This window comes from Sus scrofa, chromosome 4, assembly GCF_000003025.6.
Source record: "Sus scrofa isolate TJ Tabasco breed Duroc chromosome 4, Sscrofa11.1, whole genome shotgun sequence".
NCBI lineage: Eukaryota > Metazoa > Chordata > Mammalia > Artiodactyla > Suidae > Sus > Sus scrofa.
In genome coordinates, this window is record NC_010446.5 from 120,590,501 (window position 1) to 120,610,219 (window position 19,719).

Consider the following 19,719-nt stretch of genomic DNA (forward strand, 5'->3'; position numbering starts at 1 on the left):
AGTAGTTGAGTGGGTGATCCATTACCTGTGCTGCTTTGAAAACATACTTGTAAAATAGTCAAATATATTCTGATCCGTGAAATGTGGTCTGGATCCTGCTTTTATTGGAAACACTTTATTCTCTTTAGTCTGTCTTCGGCTGAATGGGGGTTAAGAAATTAATCAGATAGAGAATGACCCCAGGTGGACATTGAAATATAATCTATCTAGCTCCATAAAATTCCTTCTCGATGGGGAAGAGGGGTATTCACACACTTAGAATTTATCAAGAGAATATGTAATTTAAAAGGCTAGATAAGAAGATGAGTAAAGCAGTTAACAATGAAATAGATGATATACAAACAAAACAAATTAAATGATTCCCAAACCTTTAGGATTTATCAATGAGTAGCAATTAAAGGATACCTTAGAAAAAAATTAATAAGCTGAACTGCATATCCATTGGGCTTTTTCTGAGTTGAACCTCTGAAAAACAACATCTGTGGGACTATTTGTTTGTTGTTCTTTTTTTCCCCAATCCAATTTGCTATGGTCAGAACATAGAAAACTGAACTCAAAGCCAGATTTCTTAATAAGATGGCATTGGGACAGCTCTTTTACGTAGTGATCCTGTGCAGTTTAGTAGCAAAGCTGAAATAAGTCCTCTTCTTTTGGGAGAAACAAGATGGTATTCTGCTGAATGCTAGAATTTTATCACTTTGAAAAAAAAAAAAAAAAGCTGCTTGAGAGACCTAAGAGTATAAAAGCATTTGAGATCTCAGAAGGAGTTTAAATCAATGCACTGCTACAGTTACAGAGCAGATGAAAGAGCCTGCTGTCTCAATTGCCAGGAAACTACTTAGAAACTCTCACTTTGATTTCTTCACGTAGTCCGTTACATTACTGCTAAATGCAATATACAGGGACATCACAACTTTGATGTTGTACAGCTCCAACAAATGGAAACTAACATGATAGAACAACTAAGATTTGTGGTTTTATGTGGATATACAAATATATCCCTGTCTCGCTCCCTATGTGCTGTGTATCTCCAGGGGCTTTTTCACCTATAAAAAAATTACAATTTTGGTGTTTTATTCATGAATTCTAGTAAGCAGCGTCGTGTTTATGTGTACCAAAACCTCATAGGGGGATATTGTTATTCTGAATTATCACTTTCACAGTATGTACTGTACACCAGTTTCAAAAGCACAGTGTACATCTGTTTGCCAGTCCTGGTCGGAACTCAATTCAGTGAGGAACTGCTGACTCCCTGGCTACAGAATATCTGATGTTTTTAATCAGTGGGTGTGGATGGATGGAACTGGAAACTGTTTTTCATCCAACAGCAGGAGAGGTCTGTTTTCCAGTTCTAGTCATACACCTTCAAGTAGTCCTTCCATTATTAAGATCCTACCTTATAAAAAGCTGTGCATTTCTGCCATTATTCATTAAATGATTAATTTGACATCATTTTGCAATAATGTGCCTCTTCTTAGGAAAATTATAAATAGGAACCTATTTAGCTATGTAAGAAAATTAAAAGATTTTGAGATTCACAGAAATAAGATAAAAGCGGAGGAGGTCAGATCTAAATCTGACCATTGACTCTACCACCTAATAATCATTTGAGTTGGGGCATAGCATTCAGTGTTTAGTTTCCATTCCTTCGCTCACTAAACTTTTAATAGCACCTCATCTGTCTTCCTCTGAGAACTGATGTGTGTACTAAGAGATGATACTTAGAGGGGCACTGCCGTAGCAAGAGAGCTTCAGGCCAGGGGGGAGACAGCATGTCTCCAGCTGTGTGTGACCAGGGACAGTTCATTTAACCTTTCTGGACTCCTCATCTGTGAAACAAGGAGGCTGGTCTGAAAAATGTCTAAATTCTCTGTCTTTGGAAACCCTAAAGCACTATATAAAAATATTGCAGGTGTTTTATAATATTTATTGAAATAGATTAGTAAAGGGAGATCATAGAATCTTTTTTTATTTCATGATTTTTATTTTTTCCAGTATAGTTGATTTATAGTGTTCTGTCCATTTCTACTGTACAGAAAAGTGACCCAGTCATGCATATATATATACATATATTCTTTTTCTCACATTATCCTCCATCATGTTCCATCACAACTAACTGGATATAGTTCCCAATGCTATACAGCAGGATCTCAGTGCTTATCCACTCCAAATGCAGTAGTTTGCATCTATTAACCCCAGACTCCCAGTCCATCCCACTCCCTCTACCTCCTTCTTGGCAACCCCAAGGCTGTTCTCCAAGTCCATGAGTTTCTTTTCTGTGGAAAGGTTCATCTGTGCCATATATTAGATTCCAGATATAAGCACTATCATATGATATTTGTCTTTCTCTTTCTGACTTACTTCACTTAGTATGAGAGTCTCTAGTTCCATCAAATCTTTTTTTTTTTTTTTTGTCTTTATCTGGGCAATTGTCAAGAACTGGATTGATAATCCTTCTTATTCAGTGTTTCATCTGTCAATCATGTTCACAGGAATATTCTTGAACTTTTTCCAGCCACATAAGACTCTGTTATTAGTGTATTCTGGAATATGATAAGCACTGCAGAGGAATTCCCATTTTTGCTGAAATGCTGTTACTCTCCAATATGCCTCTTACTAATGAATTTCTAAAAACTTTGAGACTATTTTGGACTTAAATTTAAACATATATTGTACCTGCATATAGCTTGATGGCACACATTTCTAAGACCTGGATTGTAGTTTATCCACCTATGTGATAAGAAATAAAAAAGAATAATTATGATCTTTGGTTCATCTGAGTTATGTCTAATACTTCAAGATCCCTATTTTAAAACTCTGTCACAGAATTCCTGTCATGGCTTAGCAGTGATGAACCTGACTGGTATCTGAGAAGACGTGGGTTCAATCCCTGGCCTCGCTCAGTGAGTTAAAGGATCCAGCGTTGCTGTGGCTGAGGTGTAGGTCAGCGGCTACAGTTCCAAGACTGGGAACTTCCATTTGCCATGAGTGCAGCCCTAAAAAGACAAACTTGTCACATTTTATAATATCATTTGAAATGTGCACTACTCTATTACACAAAAAGCATGCCAACCCCATGGTGTTCTACTTCTATAGAACTCTTCTCTGCCCAATTATTTTTCTGAGATTCGTATTTTTTTTTCTATTTCAGACAGATGTATATATATTTTTTTTAATTGTTATTTCCACAATACAATTTTTTTTCTACTGTAGAGCGTGGTGACCCAGTTATACATACATGTACACATTCTATTTTCTCGCATTATCACGCTCCATCATAAGTGTCCAAACAGAGTTCCCAGTGCTACACAGCAGGGTCTCACCGCTAATCCGGGATTAGTATTTTTAGTCCAACTTAAATTCTGTTTGCTAGTTTTCTAGTACCTTGTCTTTCACATTCCAAGGAATTTGACTTTTTCCTTACAGGTAAAACTTTCCACTTTGACCTCTACCAGGCACTTTAATTTCTAGATCACCCAGTAATAACTTTGAAGTTAAGCACCATTCTGTCTGAATGATGCTAAAATTCACACGGCAGTTCCACCTACATGACGCAATCGCATCCTCACAGGAACGAAATAGATGTTATCATCCACTGTTTTCAAATTGGGAGGTGGGAGAAGAGGACTCAGAAAGCTGAAAGGCTAGCCTCAGTCACACAGTGGCTGAAGGACAGAGTTGGGCCTCAAACATGTCTTCTGACAGCAAAAACCAGAGCTTTTTTGAGATCATTACTTAATGCAAATGAAAATAAAATCCACGACTATCTCTTGCTGCCTTTGACCGAAAAAGTATAGATTTTAAAAACTGTATTTTGTCTAACTCATGCGCTAATGATTTTTTTATTCTACAAAATTTACTTTCGGTGCTAGTCCAGCTTACTAAGTACTAGCTACTAGTTTATGCACTTAAATACATTGCCTTTTACTTTCCTATGTGCTAAGCATTCAATCCCCACTTTTAGGTGAAGAAATTTGCTCACACTACGGCGGCTAAGCTGTAGTTTGAACCTGACTCGGCCTCGCTTCTGCATATGTACTCTTAACCCCTAGGCTATACTACTTACTATGGCCAAAGAAAAAAAAAATATTCAATTAGACTTTAAGAAATAGTTCAAGTTCAGGCTCTTTCCATTGTTAATGTAAAAAGCCTCTTCTCTCTCCTGCCAAACTTACAGTTTTATCCCAAGTATTGAAAGCAGTAATGTATTTAAAGGAGATTTTTAAAATATAAATCACTGGAAGTTGGTAACTTACTATTAATATATTTAACCTCATTTAATGAGAAATAATGAGAAAAGAATAGCACCTCACAACCCTCTGTCACCTCCCAGGTATTTTTACAGTTGCTGAGCATAGACAGGCTTCCATTAAATGTGCCTGCACCTCAAGTGAAAATTCAGGGCACTGTGTCAGACCCCTGGAGGAGACTGTTCAGTGGTCACGGGAGCTTTATGGCACACCTCACATCCTGCCACACAGGGGGCCACCACCTACCCAGCCCCTGCACAGAACTGGTCGTGCTGAGAACCCAAGGGCCCCCATTTAAAACAGCTCACTGTAGGGAGATTCACGCTTATGGAAATAATTAATGGTGGCAATGATCCTTATAATGGCACCTGATGCCCTGCTGCGAAGAAAGATAAACCAGCCTTCACCATAAAGAACTTACAAATTATCCTGAGCAAACATGTTAACAGCTATTAAGAGTCCTAATCAGAGCTGTTAAACAAACAATTAAGAGATGTCATATAAAATACACCCATTTAGGAACTGCAGCTACATGTTTGGAGTTTTAAAAGGGAACCACTTACCTTTGAGCTAGAGATAAAGTCATCAGTGCAGGTTAGGCAAGAACAAGGCACCTTTCTGGCAAATCCATTTTCTGAGCATCAAATCTCATGGACAAAGCTCTAGTCCCAAAGGTGTGCTTTCATTCTAAGATTTATTTCAGGTCTCATTACTATTTACTCAAAAATTACTCTTGTTTTTGCAGATGTGACATATTATTATGAGTAGTGCTTCTTTAAAGAGCCACGAAAGTGTTGCTTCAATCTAATAGTAAAAATCAAGAAATTATTTGTCTGGAAGAAATTTGCTTTGTAGTGAGCATTTCAGGATGAGCTGAGATTCATCCCTACCTGTACGTAAATCCTTGCTCCTCTAAGCGTGCCCAGCAATATCAGCACCACCTGGGAGCTGGTCACAGACACGGACCTACAGACCTACAGAAATGGGATCTTCATTTGAATATATGTAAAAGAAATATCAGTGTGAACGTTTCTGTTGTAAGAAATACTCTCAGAAAAATTAATGTTTAATTTTACAAAAAGTAAAGATGAAGTTACTCCACCTTAGGAATGTATATAGTGTGACATTTGCCTGATGATGAAGCATATCTGAAGTGGCCCCCCTCTGCACACATGCCTGATGGTGGCGTCCAGGGTTTCTAACTAGCATACCATCACAGCCATGCTCGGTGGCCCTCTGAGAGTCTCTCCTCCCTCTTCAAGTTCTGTGTCCTCTTTGCACACTCAGTTTAGCTCTCAATTATGTGGAAAACTAGCACTGTAGAATAAAGAAATTACAAGAGGATAGGGAAAAAAGGCGTCTTATCCTTTAGCCATGCCATGTTCTTCCATGTTTGAAGTTCTTCCAAAATACACCAGCACCACTTGGCTGAGCCTCCTCTACACAAATTCTGCCGTGTTTGTGAATTAAGAAGTAGTTTCTCTGTTCTTACCATTGGGAAAATCAGGGGGGATTGAGATTAAACTTTACTCTTCATACGCTGCCGCATATCTATAGTCCTTTTAGCTGCAGGTTTTCACAGCAGTCGTGAACATCCCATAAATTACATGATATGATTTGATTTTCAGAATCTGATCTCTTATGTTCATATGGTGAACTATTTCAAGATTATAGTTAAAGTGTACCCGTTAGCATATACTACAAAAAATGGAATCTCACAGTGAACAAAGAAGATTGAGTAAAGCATCCGTTGACTTCTACAGTTAAAAAAAATCCTTTGGAGGAAATTATAATGATATTCTTTATAATTGTTCAGAAAAATCAGCTCTAAGAAAGTTATAGCAGCTCTCATTAATGCTCACATTGTTCCTCCTGAGAAACATACTTTTATGTAATATAAATGGACTTTGTAGAAGGTATTTTTGTTCATATTTAGTGGTTACTCAGTGTTCTTCCTACTCTGTAATAACATACATCACTTCACGGTAGGAAACGGAGGGGTTTTATTTCTGCTTTTTGGTTTTGGTTTGTTGTTTTTACTCATACTATACAAATAAGTAAATAAAACAGGGACATTGACAATTTTCATCTAGGAGTAGAGATTTTTCAAAACATAGTTATATTTGGGTTGAAGAGTATTGATCATTGTGTGTGTGTATGTGTTTGGTTCATGGAACAGTTGAAGGAAAAGATTCTTGTAGTTACATGAAAAGAGTGTTTCCTCGTTGAATGTCTAAACCTGAGTCACCCCAGACTGCATGATCATGAACTACATAGCATGATCCACTTTCTAACCACCTGGCCTACCTGGGGCAAGTCATTTGTATTCTGAGTCTCATTTCCCTCATCTGTAAAATAGAGCTAAAAATTGAACCCACCTCTTGGAGTTATTTTGAGGACCAAATGATACAGTCCATTCAATACAGTTAACAAAGCGTGTGAGCCATAGTACGAACTCACCTCACGTTAGATCCTACACTGTTTTGTTCTTATCACACTGTCATTCAGCCAATTTTGATAGGAATTTAGTATACAGAAGTCATTCTGACCTATTCTGAAAGGTAAAATGACCACATCCCCCTAAAACATAGCTATTTCCATCCGTATAAAACTCAGATTCAGAGCCCTCTTACCTACCCCCCAGCTCCTCGCTTTCTCTTACTTGAGCCGTCTTCCTTCTCGGGAGCAGTCCGTCTCCATCTCTTCACTTCCTCAGTTCTCACCCATTCCTCCATCACCGTCAGATGGCTCCCGCCCTGTGGCAGAGCTTCTCCCGCGCAAATTCAGATGTGGATCAGAGTCTTTGACGCGTGTATCTGATGGCTGCTTTCACGCTGATGTCGCTGACCTTCATGCAGCACTTGATGTCTTCTTAGTGTCACTCATGATCTTCCTTAGTCTTCCTTTTAAACACTCGCATGCCCAGAATTCTACACTCGGCCTTCTTCCTTTTAAACACTCGCATGCCCAGAATTCCACACTCGGCTTTCTTTTTCACATCCATCGTGAAGTCACTGCCACTTCTTGCTGAGAACTCTTAGGTATGGTTTTTCCTGCCCCTTTTCTGTCTCTATTTCCCATTCCCTATTCTGGACCCCTCTAGTGTGTTTTCAATAAATTTTCTCAACCAACCTAATAACAGCTAGGATAGTGTGCTAGGCATGAGGATACAGGAAAATGTATTAATTAAAAGACCTGGAAGGCTTTAAGAGACTTTGAAATAGAATATTATTTATTCTCCTATTTTCAGGTATTTCTTCATCTACATTTATGTATGACGTGATTTTTCTTTATTGGCTGCCATGACCAGGCACTATGATATATACTAAGAATTTAACATCTGGGAAAATTGAGATAGAACATCTGGAATAGAAATGAGCTTTGCTTTGTTTTGTTGTCTGGATGGTTGTTCCTTTAGAATGACTTGAAATATGGATGCAAAGAGGTATTGAATTCTATATGGTAAATTTTGAATTTGAAGTGACGGAGGGCCACATGGGTGAAGAGCTCCTACTGACACTTGTAAATGAGTCCCTGGAGTCTGTGTATGGTATTGAAATTGGAGAAGTATCTTTGTAAATAATCATCCCAGAAGTGTTTTTCTAAATCCACCAACTTGAAGCTCTAACTTAAAATCTAACACAGATTCTCAAGTATACTTTTATTGGAAGGATCCTAATTTCTCAGATCTAACTTTCCTTAACTCTAGAATTAAATCCCTATTTTTCTAACAAATGGTCACTCACATAAAAAAAAAAAAAATCTCTCCAGAATTATGCATTCATTCAGTGTAATACTTATTAAGAGCAGAACAAGTGACAGACTTTGGGCTAGTCAGTGGGGAGAACATGTTGACCAAAATAAATAGAGGTTCTTCTCTCCTGAAGCTTCAGTCTATTGGGGGAGGGAGCTGCCAATCAAATCATCTTGCAAGTGTTAGAAGTCAAAAATGCGTGAGTAAAAGCAGGCCTTCACCTTCGTTAAGGCCTGTTATGAGTTCCTGGAGGCCTCCTTGAAGAAGTGATATTTACCAGGAGACTGAAGACGGGCCCTGAGCCATATGCCAGAGGGAAAGGACTTCGAGGCACCAAGAACTTAAGAGGTTTTAAGGCCAAGAAAGAATGTGGCAGATTTGAGGAAAAGGGGAAAGACGTAGGTGATTGGAGCACAGTGAAGAAGAAGGAAAACAATAGATGGGGCGAAGAGGTCGGCGGTGGTGCATGTGCCGGTGGAGTTAACTGATCGCCAGCCCTGCAGCCTCGTGTGGCTTCCTCCAGACCTGAGAACTACTCCGGGCAGTGCATCTCAGTGAAGGGAAGGTGAGAAAGTTAAAACTTTCATCCTTAAAAAAAAAAAAAATAAAATAAAATAAAAAATAAAAAGGAGTTCCCGTCGTGGCGCAGTGGTTAACGAACCCGACTAGGAACCATGAGGTTGTGGGTTCGGTCCCTGCCCTTGCTCAGTGGGTTAACGATCCGGCGTTGCCGTGAGCTGTGGTGTAGGTTGCAGACGCGGCTCGGATCCCGCGTTGCTGTGACTCTGGTGTAGGCCGGCAGCTACAGCTCCGATTTGACCCCTAGCCTGGGAACCTCCACATGCCGCGGAAGCGGCCCAAAGAAATAGCAAAAAAAATAAATAATAAATTAAAAAAATAAATAAATAAATAAAAAATAAAAAATAAAAAACATTCATCCTTAAGATGTGCCAAATTTAAATCCTTGGGAATTCAACTCTTTGGACCTAAGTCTTTACAGCCTTACTGACTATACCTGACAAACAATAAACTGCACGTGATTAAAATGTACAAAATGATGTTTGGAAATACGTATGTGCCCATGAGACCATCACATCAAGTTGATGAAAGCATGCCTGGTCTCTGAAAGTTTCCCTGTGGCCCTTTGTGGTCCTTCCCCTCCCTACCGCTCCCATTCTCTCCAGGCGGTGACTGACACGCCGAGCTTAGAACAGTGCGTATATTCCATTTAGAAAGGATAAGCAGGTCCTACTGTACAGCACAGGGAACTATATCCAGTCTCCTGGGATAGACCATGATGGAAACCGATATAAAAATGTGTGTGTGTGTAACCAAGTCACTTTGCTGTACAGCAGAAATTGGCACATTGTAAATGAACTATATATTTTTTTAATTTTAAGAAAGAACAGTGCATGGCACATAAATTTTGTTGGCTATGTTAAAAGTGAGTCTGTTTAGAGAATTAGCTCTTTTTTCATTTTTTAAAGTTTTATTGAAGTATAGTTGATTTACAATGTTGTGATAATTTCTGCTGCACAGGAAGGTGATTCAGTTATACATGGGCACACATTCATTCTTTTTCATATTCTTTCCCCATGTAGATTGTCACAGAATACTGGGTAGAGTTCCCTGTGCTCTACAGCAGTTCCCCGTTGGCCAGTCATTCTGTACCACAGTGTACGTATGAGAGTCCCAAATCCCCAGTCCATTCCTCCTCTGCCCCCTTTCCCCTTTGGTAACCATAAGTTTGTTTTCAAAGCCTATGAGTCTGTTTCTGTTCTGCAGATAAGTTCATTTGTATCCTTTTTTTAGATTCCAGGAATAAGTGATACCATATGTTTGTCTTTCACTGTCTTACTTCACTTGGTATGATAATCTCTAGATCCATTCATGTTGCTGCAAATGACATTATTCCTGCTTTTTATGGCTTAGTAATATTCTATGGTGGATATGTACCACATCTTTTTTATCCATCCCTGTGTTAATGGACATTTAGGTTGCTTCCATGTCTCAACTGTTGTAAATAGTGCTGCAATGAACATTGGGGTGCGTGTATTATTTTAAAGTTATCATTTTCTGCACATATATGCCCAGGAGTGGGATTTCTGGATCATATGGTCGTTCTATGTTCAGTTTTTTGAGGATCCTCTACACTGTTTTCCATAGTGGTTGCACCAATTTACATTCCCATCAACAGGGTTCCCTTTGCTCCACACCCTCTCCAGCATTTATTGTCTGTAGATTTTTTGATGATGCCATTCTGGCTGGTGTAAGATAGTACCTCATGGTGTAGTTTTGATTTGTATTTCTCTAATAATTCGTGATGTTGAGCATCTTTTAATGTGTTTTTTGGCTAACTGTCTGTCTTCTTTGGAGAAATGTCTACTTAGATCTTCTGCCCATTTTCTAATTGGGCTGTTTGGGGTTTTATATATATATATATATATATATATTGAGCTGTATGAGTTGTTTGTATATTTTGGAGATTAATCTCTTGTCAGTCATTCCATTTGCAAATATTTTCTCCTATTCTGAGGGTTGTCTTTTCTTTTTGTGTATGTTTTCCTTTGCCGTGCAAAAGCTTTTAAGTTTAATTAGGTCCCATTTTTAAATTTTTATTTGTTATTTTCATTACTCTAGGAGGTGGATCTAAAAGACACTGCTGCAGTTTATGTCAGAGAGTGTTCTGACTATCTTTTCCTATAAGGGTTTTATAGTATCTGATCTTATATTTAAGTTTTTAATCCATTTTTGAGTTTATTTTTGGCTATGGTGCTAGAGTGTTCTAATTTCATTCTTTTGCATGTAACTGTCCAGTTTCCCCGCCACCGCTTATGGAAGAGACTTTCTTTTGGAGAATTAGCTCTTGGTTTAATGTTTGGTTGGTTGCTCCATCTTTTCTAGGTATGCAGTGCTGTTCAGAATCAGGATTTCACTGTCATCCAAGACTATTGCACTGGCCTCAAAGCCTTGCTTTATCTGAAAAGCATTGAAGAACTACAAGGCTGGGATGGGCAGAGTCCAGGTACCGAGAGTCACCAGAAGGGGAAACCAGTTCCTCGTATTGCTGAACTCATGGGAAAGGTATGTGGTCACCTCTCCTGGGTGGTCCTTGAGACCTCTGCCAGGGTCACTTTCTATTTCAGATCTTATTTGCCCTCCCACAATCTCACTAACAGAGGAAACACAGTGCCCATTGGATGTGATTTCTACAGTGGAATCATTTTGAAGGAGACTTGATTACAACTGTATGATAGGTCTGTGAGTTACATTTTTATGAAAGCAACATAATGCAAGGTCATATAAAAGAAAAAGATTGAAGTTTACAGTGCAAAGTGCCTCCAAATTCTTGCTTACTGTGGTGATGACTGGCATTCCTTCCAGTGGGAGGCTGGAGATTTCTTTATTCTTTAACAAGCTCTGGAAATTATAACATTACCTTTCTATTTTCAAGACAATCAAATCACTGGAGCCCTGAATAATATGATGAAGTTTTTAAAATTAAAATCTAATCAGTATCTTTTGTAACTGTTTCTGCTATGTGGTTAAACCTGGGCTCAAAAGGTTATGTCCCAACTTTCTCACTAACTGCTATTTTCGGAGAAATATACACTACATTTACATTTTGTATAATACAATGATTTTAGCAAATCTTTTCTAAAACAACATTCAGCGTTTCGCCTTTGTATTTCCTTTGTATTATTCTAAATAGACAACCATTGTCAGAAGACGTTTCTTGAGTCCTGAATGAGGGGAGGAAAAAATTATAATTCGTAGTCTTTTCAGCTTGTCACTACATCAATAATTAACTTAAAAAAAAGAGAGAGGCAAGTATAAAAAGATTCTTTAAGGAAGCATTTAATAATTCAAATGAATCTTAACTTGAAACAGGTCACATGAAAAAGAATGGAAAACAAAAACCCTGGGTACTCTGCCTTGGATGGCGGGGTTAGGGACTCAGAAAGAATAAGCGAAACATTATAGAATTGCTTAGATATGACTAGTTTTAATGGAAACTGTCACTATTCCTCTTCTAACAGAGAGCCAAAAAGAAGGGCTTCTTTGAGAGTAATGTGTATGACTGCAAGTCCAGTGGTGAAAACTAAAAGGGAGAAAGGAAGAAAATCTTACAGCACGGATTCTAGGAAAATATCATGATGAATGACTCCACGAGTGGCAATCAAATAGAAAGGCTGGACGACATTAATATTTATAATATTGTAATTAGCGAGACGGTGCCCAAGCAGCATTATTAGTGTAGCTCATCATATTATCATAAACTGAGTCTGCAAGTATTTAGACAGTGAGCATTCTTGCCTTTATCAATGACCGTCCATATCCTGAGATTGTTCATAACTAGAAAAACATTTACGAATAACTCTCATCCCGTGTGACTATATCATCAGTTATTTCTGACGTGACAGTTTTGATAGTTTATGACCGTCTATAAAAGCATTGTCTCAAATGTATGCAGTCACCATGCGAGCTAAAATGGACGTGGCTGCATTGCATGATGCCGTTTTTGTCTTTAAAAGACTTCCACGCTCATTTCAAAATGTACATATTCAAATAAAAGATGGATAATGGTGGAGACACTTGTGTCAATGACATAAGTGGAAATTGATTTTCTGATCCTTTGAATCTAGATGCAGACTTTATTTTGGTAAGCCCAGCCTTCATCAAAATTGTAAGTGTAATTTTCAGCATTATCATTTGTTAAAAAGAAATTTTTGCCTGTGTGATCATATTAGTGATTCATTTCTCATCACTAAATTGAGGAACAACCAGATGGTCTGGTAATAGATCTTTGCTCTGGAGTCTCTGGTGAGGGCTGACATGACTCAGACAATAGGTGACTTTCCTCCTCAGGTTAATATCCCCAGTGGTGAGTCAAAGCGCTCTGCAGCCAAGGTGCGTGTGGCTTCCTAACTGTGCTTCCTAGCATTGCTGGTGTGTCTGTGTGTGTGGGGGGGGGTGTCCCCTTTAAAGTAACTCATATTATATTCTCATTAGCTAAAGAATAGGATGCTGCCTCTTACTGTGTTTGCATGCTATAGGGAAAACAAGAGAAAATGCAGACCTTTTTTAGACAGTCCCATTAGAAGCAGCTGGATTTTTTAGACAGGAAAGATTTGTTTGGAAAGTACAATTGTTACTCTGCTTAATCTTTTGCTCAGAGGTCAGGCTAGAATAAATTAAAGTAGAAATTTAGAAGAAACCAATTATAGAACAGTGTTTGAAGATGGAGAGAAAATGAGACTTGAGCCATGGTAACAAGGATTTGGCCGAATTCGTCATGTTATCTTTCAAGTAATTAGTACATTTAATATATTTTCCCTATGCATACCTCACATATTAATTGATTAAACTTCCTAAGCAATGTTTCTTCGGGTGGCTTTGGAAGAGCAAGAAGTCAGGCATTTATAGTTTGCTCTGATCTTCTGGTGCACGTTGTGTAAATTTGTGTCTGCAAGCTCGAGAGCAGATTCCAATGGAAGAGCAGTCGCCTTCTCTGCTGTACCACAGAGAGGTTCATCTCAGACTCGCGGTGCTTAAAAGTCATCTGACATGCTTATGAAAATGTGGCTTCCCAGGCCGCACTTCTAGATCCTGATTTAACTGATCAGAAGTGGGTCCAGGAATCTGCATTTTAATGCTGTGATTCCGGTGGAGGGATAAAAGCATCCTCACTGCCAAGAAAGATGAAGAAAAGAATAGCAACCGAATACAGTCAGAGATTGAGAAGTTATCAGTGGACACCACACGAGCTTGTCTTGTTGGAGAAAGCGGGTAAGGAATGATTTTGAGCTGGAAGAAAAATGAAATAGAGAGTCAGGAGAGGAAATGAAGCAGCACATCGGATCCTCAGTGTTCAGTGGCTGAAGACATCTGTTGAAGAACCAGGGGCAGAGAGAGTTAGTTCGGCAGCTGAGTCCAAGTCATGTAAGCAAAAAGAATTGTGAGGACAGAGACAGTTCGTTATCAAAGACGTAGCAGAGCACGCTGTTATTTTATACTGAGTTACCTCAGTCCCTGCTTCTACCTGGTGGAAATCTGCCAAGTCAATAAAAAATGGAATGATGGCTTGCTGCAGATGGCACAGTGGTCACTCGCAGAGTTCACAATAAGACTGTTAGGTTTCCATGATGCTTCCTTACTTACTAGCTACGCAACTTGGACGAGTTAATTAATCCCTCTAAATCGGTTTCTAAAACTGTGAAACGAGGGTAACCACAATTCAGGTCCACAATCTCTCATTAACTACTCTGAAATCCAAAAGGCTCTGAAACCAAATGTTTCACATAACTCATGTGGCAGCAAAGCCAACCTGGCCAGAACAGATGTGAGGCTCTTTCTAATCTTTCCTTATCCCTCTTAGAGTGAAGTTCACATCTTAGATGGATGTTCACTACAGAGACACCAAGGTGTTTGCGTCCAGGTTACCGCCCCACATCTTGCGGGAGGTATTAGGTAAAATGTAGCCTGTGGACCATGTTAATTTCCTCAAGTCCAACAAAATCTTCTGAATTCTGAGACACATTTGGCCCCCAGGTATTTTAGATAAGGGGTTGTAAATAATACTTATATGAGAATATAACTGCAATTAGACCTTTGAAATTCTTTCAAGTTGGAGGCAAACTTCTCTGGAGTCCATTGAGGGGCATGAGACAATGTAATGTTAGTATTAGGCATTGGTAGGTGTGGAAATAAGAATTATATTGAGATGATTTGCTTGAGAAACTGAAAGAAATTGGATGCTCCACTATTAGAACAGAAAATTTTACAATCAGAAAGCATGGAAGGAAATAGCTATACTTTTCTGATCCTGGGATGAGTGCAGGATTCCTAAGCAAGAGCTCTTGAAAGGGAGAACAGCATAGGACAACACTATTGATTGCTTGGAGTCTACGTGCATTTTCACATGCTGTTCCCTACATCTGGAATGTCTTTCCAGTTCACCAAAGAGAAATTCTCAAAGCATCTCCTCCTCTTTGATTTTTCTCTGACTTCTACACCAAAATTAATTTCTCCTTCTTCAGCCTTAGTTACAGCAGGCATCACACAGCATCTGAATTTTCGCATGTCTGCTTCCTCTACCAGGCAGTCTTCTTCATCTTTGTATCCTAATTCCTGGGTGCCCACTGATACTCAGTTAGGACTTAATAAATGATGCTTGCATAAGTAAATGAATGAATAAATAAATGTTGCAAGAAAAAAGCTAACTGGTAGAATTAAATATTAGTAATCAATGACTTAAGCCATCCCTTTGCCCATTACATAAGAAATAAAAAGAATGTAAGAAAAATAATAACTTTGACCTTAAAGTCCCTCTTGGTGTCTAAGTCTAGGTTAGCAAAATGAAATGGAAAGAAGTCAGGGTGGAAAGAGAGGGGTAGGTCAGTGAGTGACCTTTATTCCTTCTTGGCTTGGCACAGTGGACCTGGAGTGTAAGCTTCTTGAGGATTAGACCACTCACTGTGTCCCAGAGTCTGGCCCAGTGTCCACCATGTAGGAGCAACAGCGTGGTAGCTGAATTCCTAGAAGATATATTGATCACTCTCTCTCTCTTTTTTTTTTTTTTTTAAGATTTATCTTAAATGTCACTTCCTTTGTGAAGCCATTTGTAATTCTCTCCCTCTCCCTTGGGAAAATTGAGTCCCACCTTTCTCCTACAGCCCTTTGTTCATATAACTGATGTTACAGTTATTACATTATCTTCTAGTTACATGTCTTCTTTCCCATCACCGAGCTCATTATGAGCATCTTGAAAACAGAAATCATGTCTAATTTATACTTGAATTTTCAAGCACCTAGCACAATGCTATGTGTTTATAGAATTAAGTTGCACAGACTATCTGTGGTGTCCTTATTTAGAAGGAAAAAGAAAGCCAATTTATAATTAAAATTCCAACCAGGCCCTTTCAAGAATAGCAGGCATTTTAGAAAAAAAAAAAAAAAACAGTAAACGTGCCAAATTACTTTCAGCGGGTATTAAAATATGATGAAATACATATCAGTGATATTAATAAGTGAACATAATGTGTACTCATTTAAAAGCTTTCATTAGGCTAAAATCAGAAAAAGTCTCATGGTGCTTGTATGGTGACTCATAATACAAGGTTTTATTTTGTTGACAGAAACCAAAATCGGTGCATCCATAGGAGTAAATGCATCACTCTTGTGTTTTTAAAACCAAAAGCAATATGACTCTATAAAACTACTCTTACATGGTTGTGTCATTCTATAGGCAGGTGTCTACTTATTTGTCTCTAGTGTGGTATCCAATACAGAGAATAACAGGTGTTCACAAGGAAAATAGAATGTCATAAGCATGACCATCACAAAAGTCCTAATAATAGCAGAATCAGAAGAGGTATCTCTTATTTACCCACGACTTTAGAAATGTCATATCTTCATGCTGTTTAATTGTCCATGCTTTTTATTTTTTCTAAATTGACGCATAATTTACATAAAGAAAAAAATGCACAGGTCTTCGGTGAACCATTTGGTGAGTTTTGACAAATGATGCACCCCCAGGAAAGTCTTGCTTCTAACAAAATAAGGAACATTGCTAGCACCTTGAAGATTTCCTTGTGTCCTTCCCCAGCCACTGTCTGTTCCGCCTTCGCACCACCAGAAGCAAACACCATCTAATTTCCATCGGCAGTATTATTTTGTTCATATTCTTTAGCATCCTATAGTTAGATTCCCAAAGCATGCATGAGTTTGTGGTTACTCTCATTCAGCGCAGTGTTTCAGAGATGCATCCATGTTTTCATGGATGTTAAGTCAATCATTTTTTATTGGTAAATAATATTATATTAATATACCACACTTTGAGTATTCACTCAAAATGACAACTGGTCAGTTTTTACTTTGCCAGTATTATATCTGAAATGCACATTTAGGCATAACTGGCTTTCTGGATACATATTTTCACTTCTCTTGAGTAATACCTTAGGAGTGTAATAGCTGGATCATAGGTGATATATAGCTTTATAAGAAACCTACAAACATATTTCCAAAGTGCTAGTACCATTTTACACTCTTACTGTGGATCCCAGCCAACATTTAGTACCATCAGTCTTTTTAATTTTAAACATTTTTAGTATATGTACATTTGTATCACATGATAATTTTTGTTTTCATCTCCCTGAAAATTAATGATGGTAAACATTTCTTGGAGTTCCCATAGTGGCTCGGCGCTTAGTGAACCCTACTGGCATCCATGAGGTTGCAGGTTCAATCCCTGGCCTTGCTCAGTGGGTTAAGGATCCAGCGTTGCCATGAGCTGTGGTGTAGGTTGCATATGTGACTCGGTTTCTGAGTTTCTGTGGTTCTGGTGTAGGCCGACTGCTACAGTTTCGATTGGACTTCTAGCCTGGGAACCTCCATATGCCACGGGTGCGGCCCTAAAAGACAAAAAGACAAAAAACCAACAAACAAACAAACAAAAACACCATTTCTTCATATCCTTACTGTCCATCTATATATCTTCTTCTGTGAAGTGCCTGTTCAAATCTTTTGCCCATTTAAAAGTTGGGTTTATTTTTTATTGAATTTTAGGAGTTCTTTGTATATTCTAGGTACAAGTCCTTAGATGCAGAAAAAGCATTTGACAAAATCCAGCATTTATTGTCACAAAACCTGAGCAATCTGATAAAGGAAATCTCCCCAGCCTGATAAAGGACATGTACAAAAATTTCACAGCTCATATCATATGTAATTGTGAAAAATAAACTTTTTAGCCTAAGATCAATAATTAGGCATAAATGACTATGCTTACTACTTATAAACAGTATTCTACTGGAGGGCCTAATGAGCGCAGTAAGGACATGAAAAGAACTAAATGGCATCCGGGTTGAAAAGAAAGGACTAAGACTCTCTTCATTTGCAGATAGTGGTGTTATGTACGTTGAAAAATCCTAAGGAACCTATAAAAGCCCTATTAAAATCAATAGGTAAACTTAGCAGAGTGTCGCAATGCAAAGACAATATTCAAAAGTCTGTTGTGGAGTTCTCGTTGTGGCTCAGTGGTTAATGAATCCAACTAGGAACCATGAGGTTGCAGGTTCGATCTCTGGCCTTGCTCAGTGGGTTAAGGATCCAGCGTTGCCATGAGCTGTGGTTTTAGGTCGCAGAGGCGGCTTGGATCCTGCGTTGCTGTGGCTGTGGTGTAGGCTGGCGGCTACAGCTCTGATTGGACCCCTAGCCTGGGAACCTCCATATGCCACAGGAGCGGCCCAAGAAAATGGCAAAAAGACCAAAAAAAAAAAAAAAAAAAAAAAAAAAAAAAAAAAAGTCTGTTGTATGTCTACATGAACAATAGGAAACAATGAACATTCAGAAAATTGAAATTTAAAATGCTGTTTACAATGGTATTGAAAAACTACAGAGTACTTAGAAACAAATTAAAATATATGTAACATCCATCCACTGTAAGCTACAAAGAATTGCTGAGAAAAATTAATGAAGAAAAAAATTACTGGAGAGATAGGTTAATATGTCAGTTCTCTCCAAATTGATCTGTAGATATATGACAATCCCAATCAAAATCCCAACGCATGTGTTTGTAGAAGTTAACAAACTGATTCTGAAATTTACATTGGAACGGAACGATTGCCGAGAATAGCCAAAACAGTCTTGAAAAAAGAACAGACTTAGAGGATTTGAAGGCAGATATGCCTTCAAGATTTTCTATAAATCTGCAGTAATCAAGCAAGTGTGTTTTAGTGTCAGGATGGAGAAATAGGTCAATGGAATAGACAGAAAGTCCAGAAGTAAATCCACACATACACACTCCATTGGTTTTTGATAAAGCTACCAAAGCAATCCAGTGGAGAAAGGAAAGGTCTTTCAATAAACCGTGCTGGAATTAACAGATAACCGTGTACATATGTATGTGGAATGAACCTCATACTTTTCCTTACAACAGGACCCAAAAGTAATTGTAAATATATCATGAATATAAAAGTAAAAGGTAAAACTGCAAAATTTTTAAAGAAAATAGAAGTAAATAACTTTGTGATTTGGGGATAAAGGCAGTTTTTTTAGATAGGATACAAAAAGCATTAACCATAAAAGAAAAAAAAAGGTGCTAAATAGCACCTCGTCAAAATTAATTTATGCTCATCCAAAGGCAAGTTAAAGAAATGACAGTCTAAGTCACAGAGTGGGGGGACATCTCCATAATACTTACATCTCACAAAGAACTTGTGGCCAGAACGAGTGCATGTTAATACTTAATAAATGTCAACAGGGATCTGAAATAACTTAATCTTATCCACAAGTATACAGATCTTAACAATGAAAAACCCATGATGCCGGACTTGTCTGTGGACTCTTCCAGCTAACTCCCATCCACAATAACCTATTTTTGCTCTTTTCCCTAATGACCACGTGCAGAGCTAGCCCAGAAAGGAGAGAGCAAGCGAGATGAAAGCTACTTGCAGTTCTCTCTTGGGGGTGGGGGGGTGCGGTGGGCACATTATAATGTTAGGGAAGTTCCAGAGGACATTTCTCTTCTCTATCAGTTACTTGGGTAATGATTGGCATAGAAAGAAATATTATTGAGGCCACTTTCTGTAACTGTAGCCAGAGTGCATGAGGCAAAGTATTTGTTACTGTTTTAGTTCATCTCACAGGACATGGACATGGCAAAAAAAAAAAAAGAGAGAGAGAGCAGCAGTTCCTAGAAGTTCAAACCTTCCAAAA

At 38.3% G+C, this 19,719-nt stretch overlaps 1 protein-coding gene across 2 annotated transcripts in view; it reads left to right on the top strand.

The window, feature by feature from the left end:
* Positions 1-19,719, top strand: part of DPYD (dihydropyrimidine dehydrogenase) — a 780,991-nt gene that overhangs the window by 659,030 nt on the left and 102,242 nt on the right. For both annotated transcript variants that reach the window (NM_214044.2, XM_021088696.1), the window contains 1 exon segment: positions 10,909-11,088. In NM_214044.2, coding sequence (NP_999209.1) covers positions 10,909-11,088 — 180 coding nt within the window.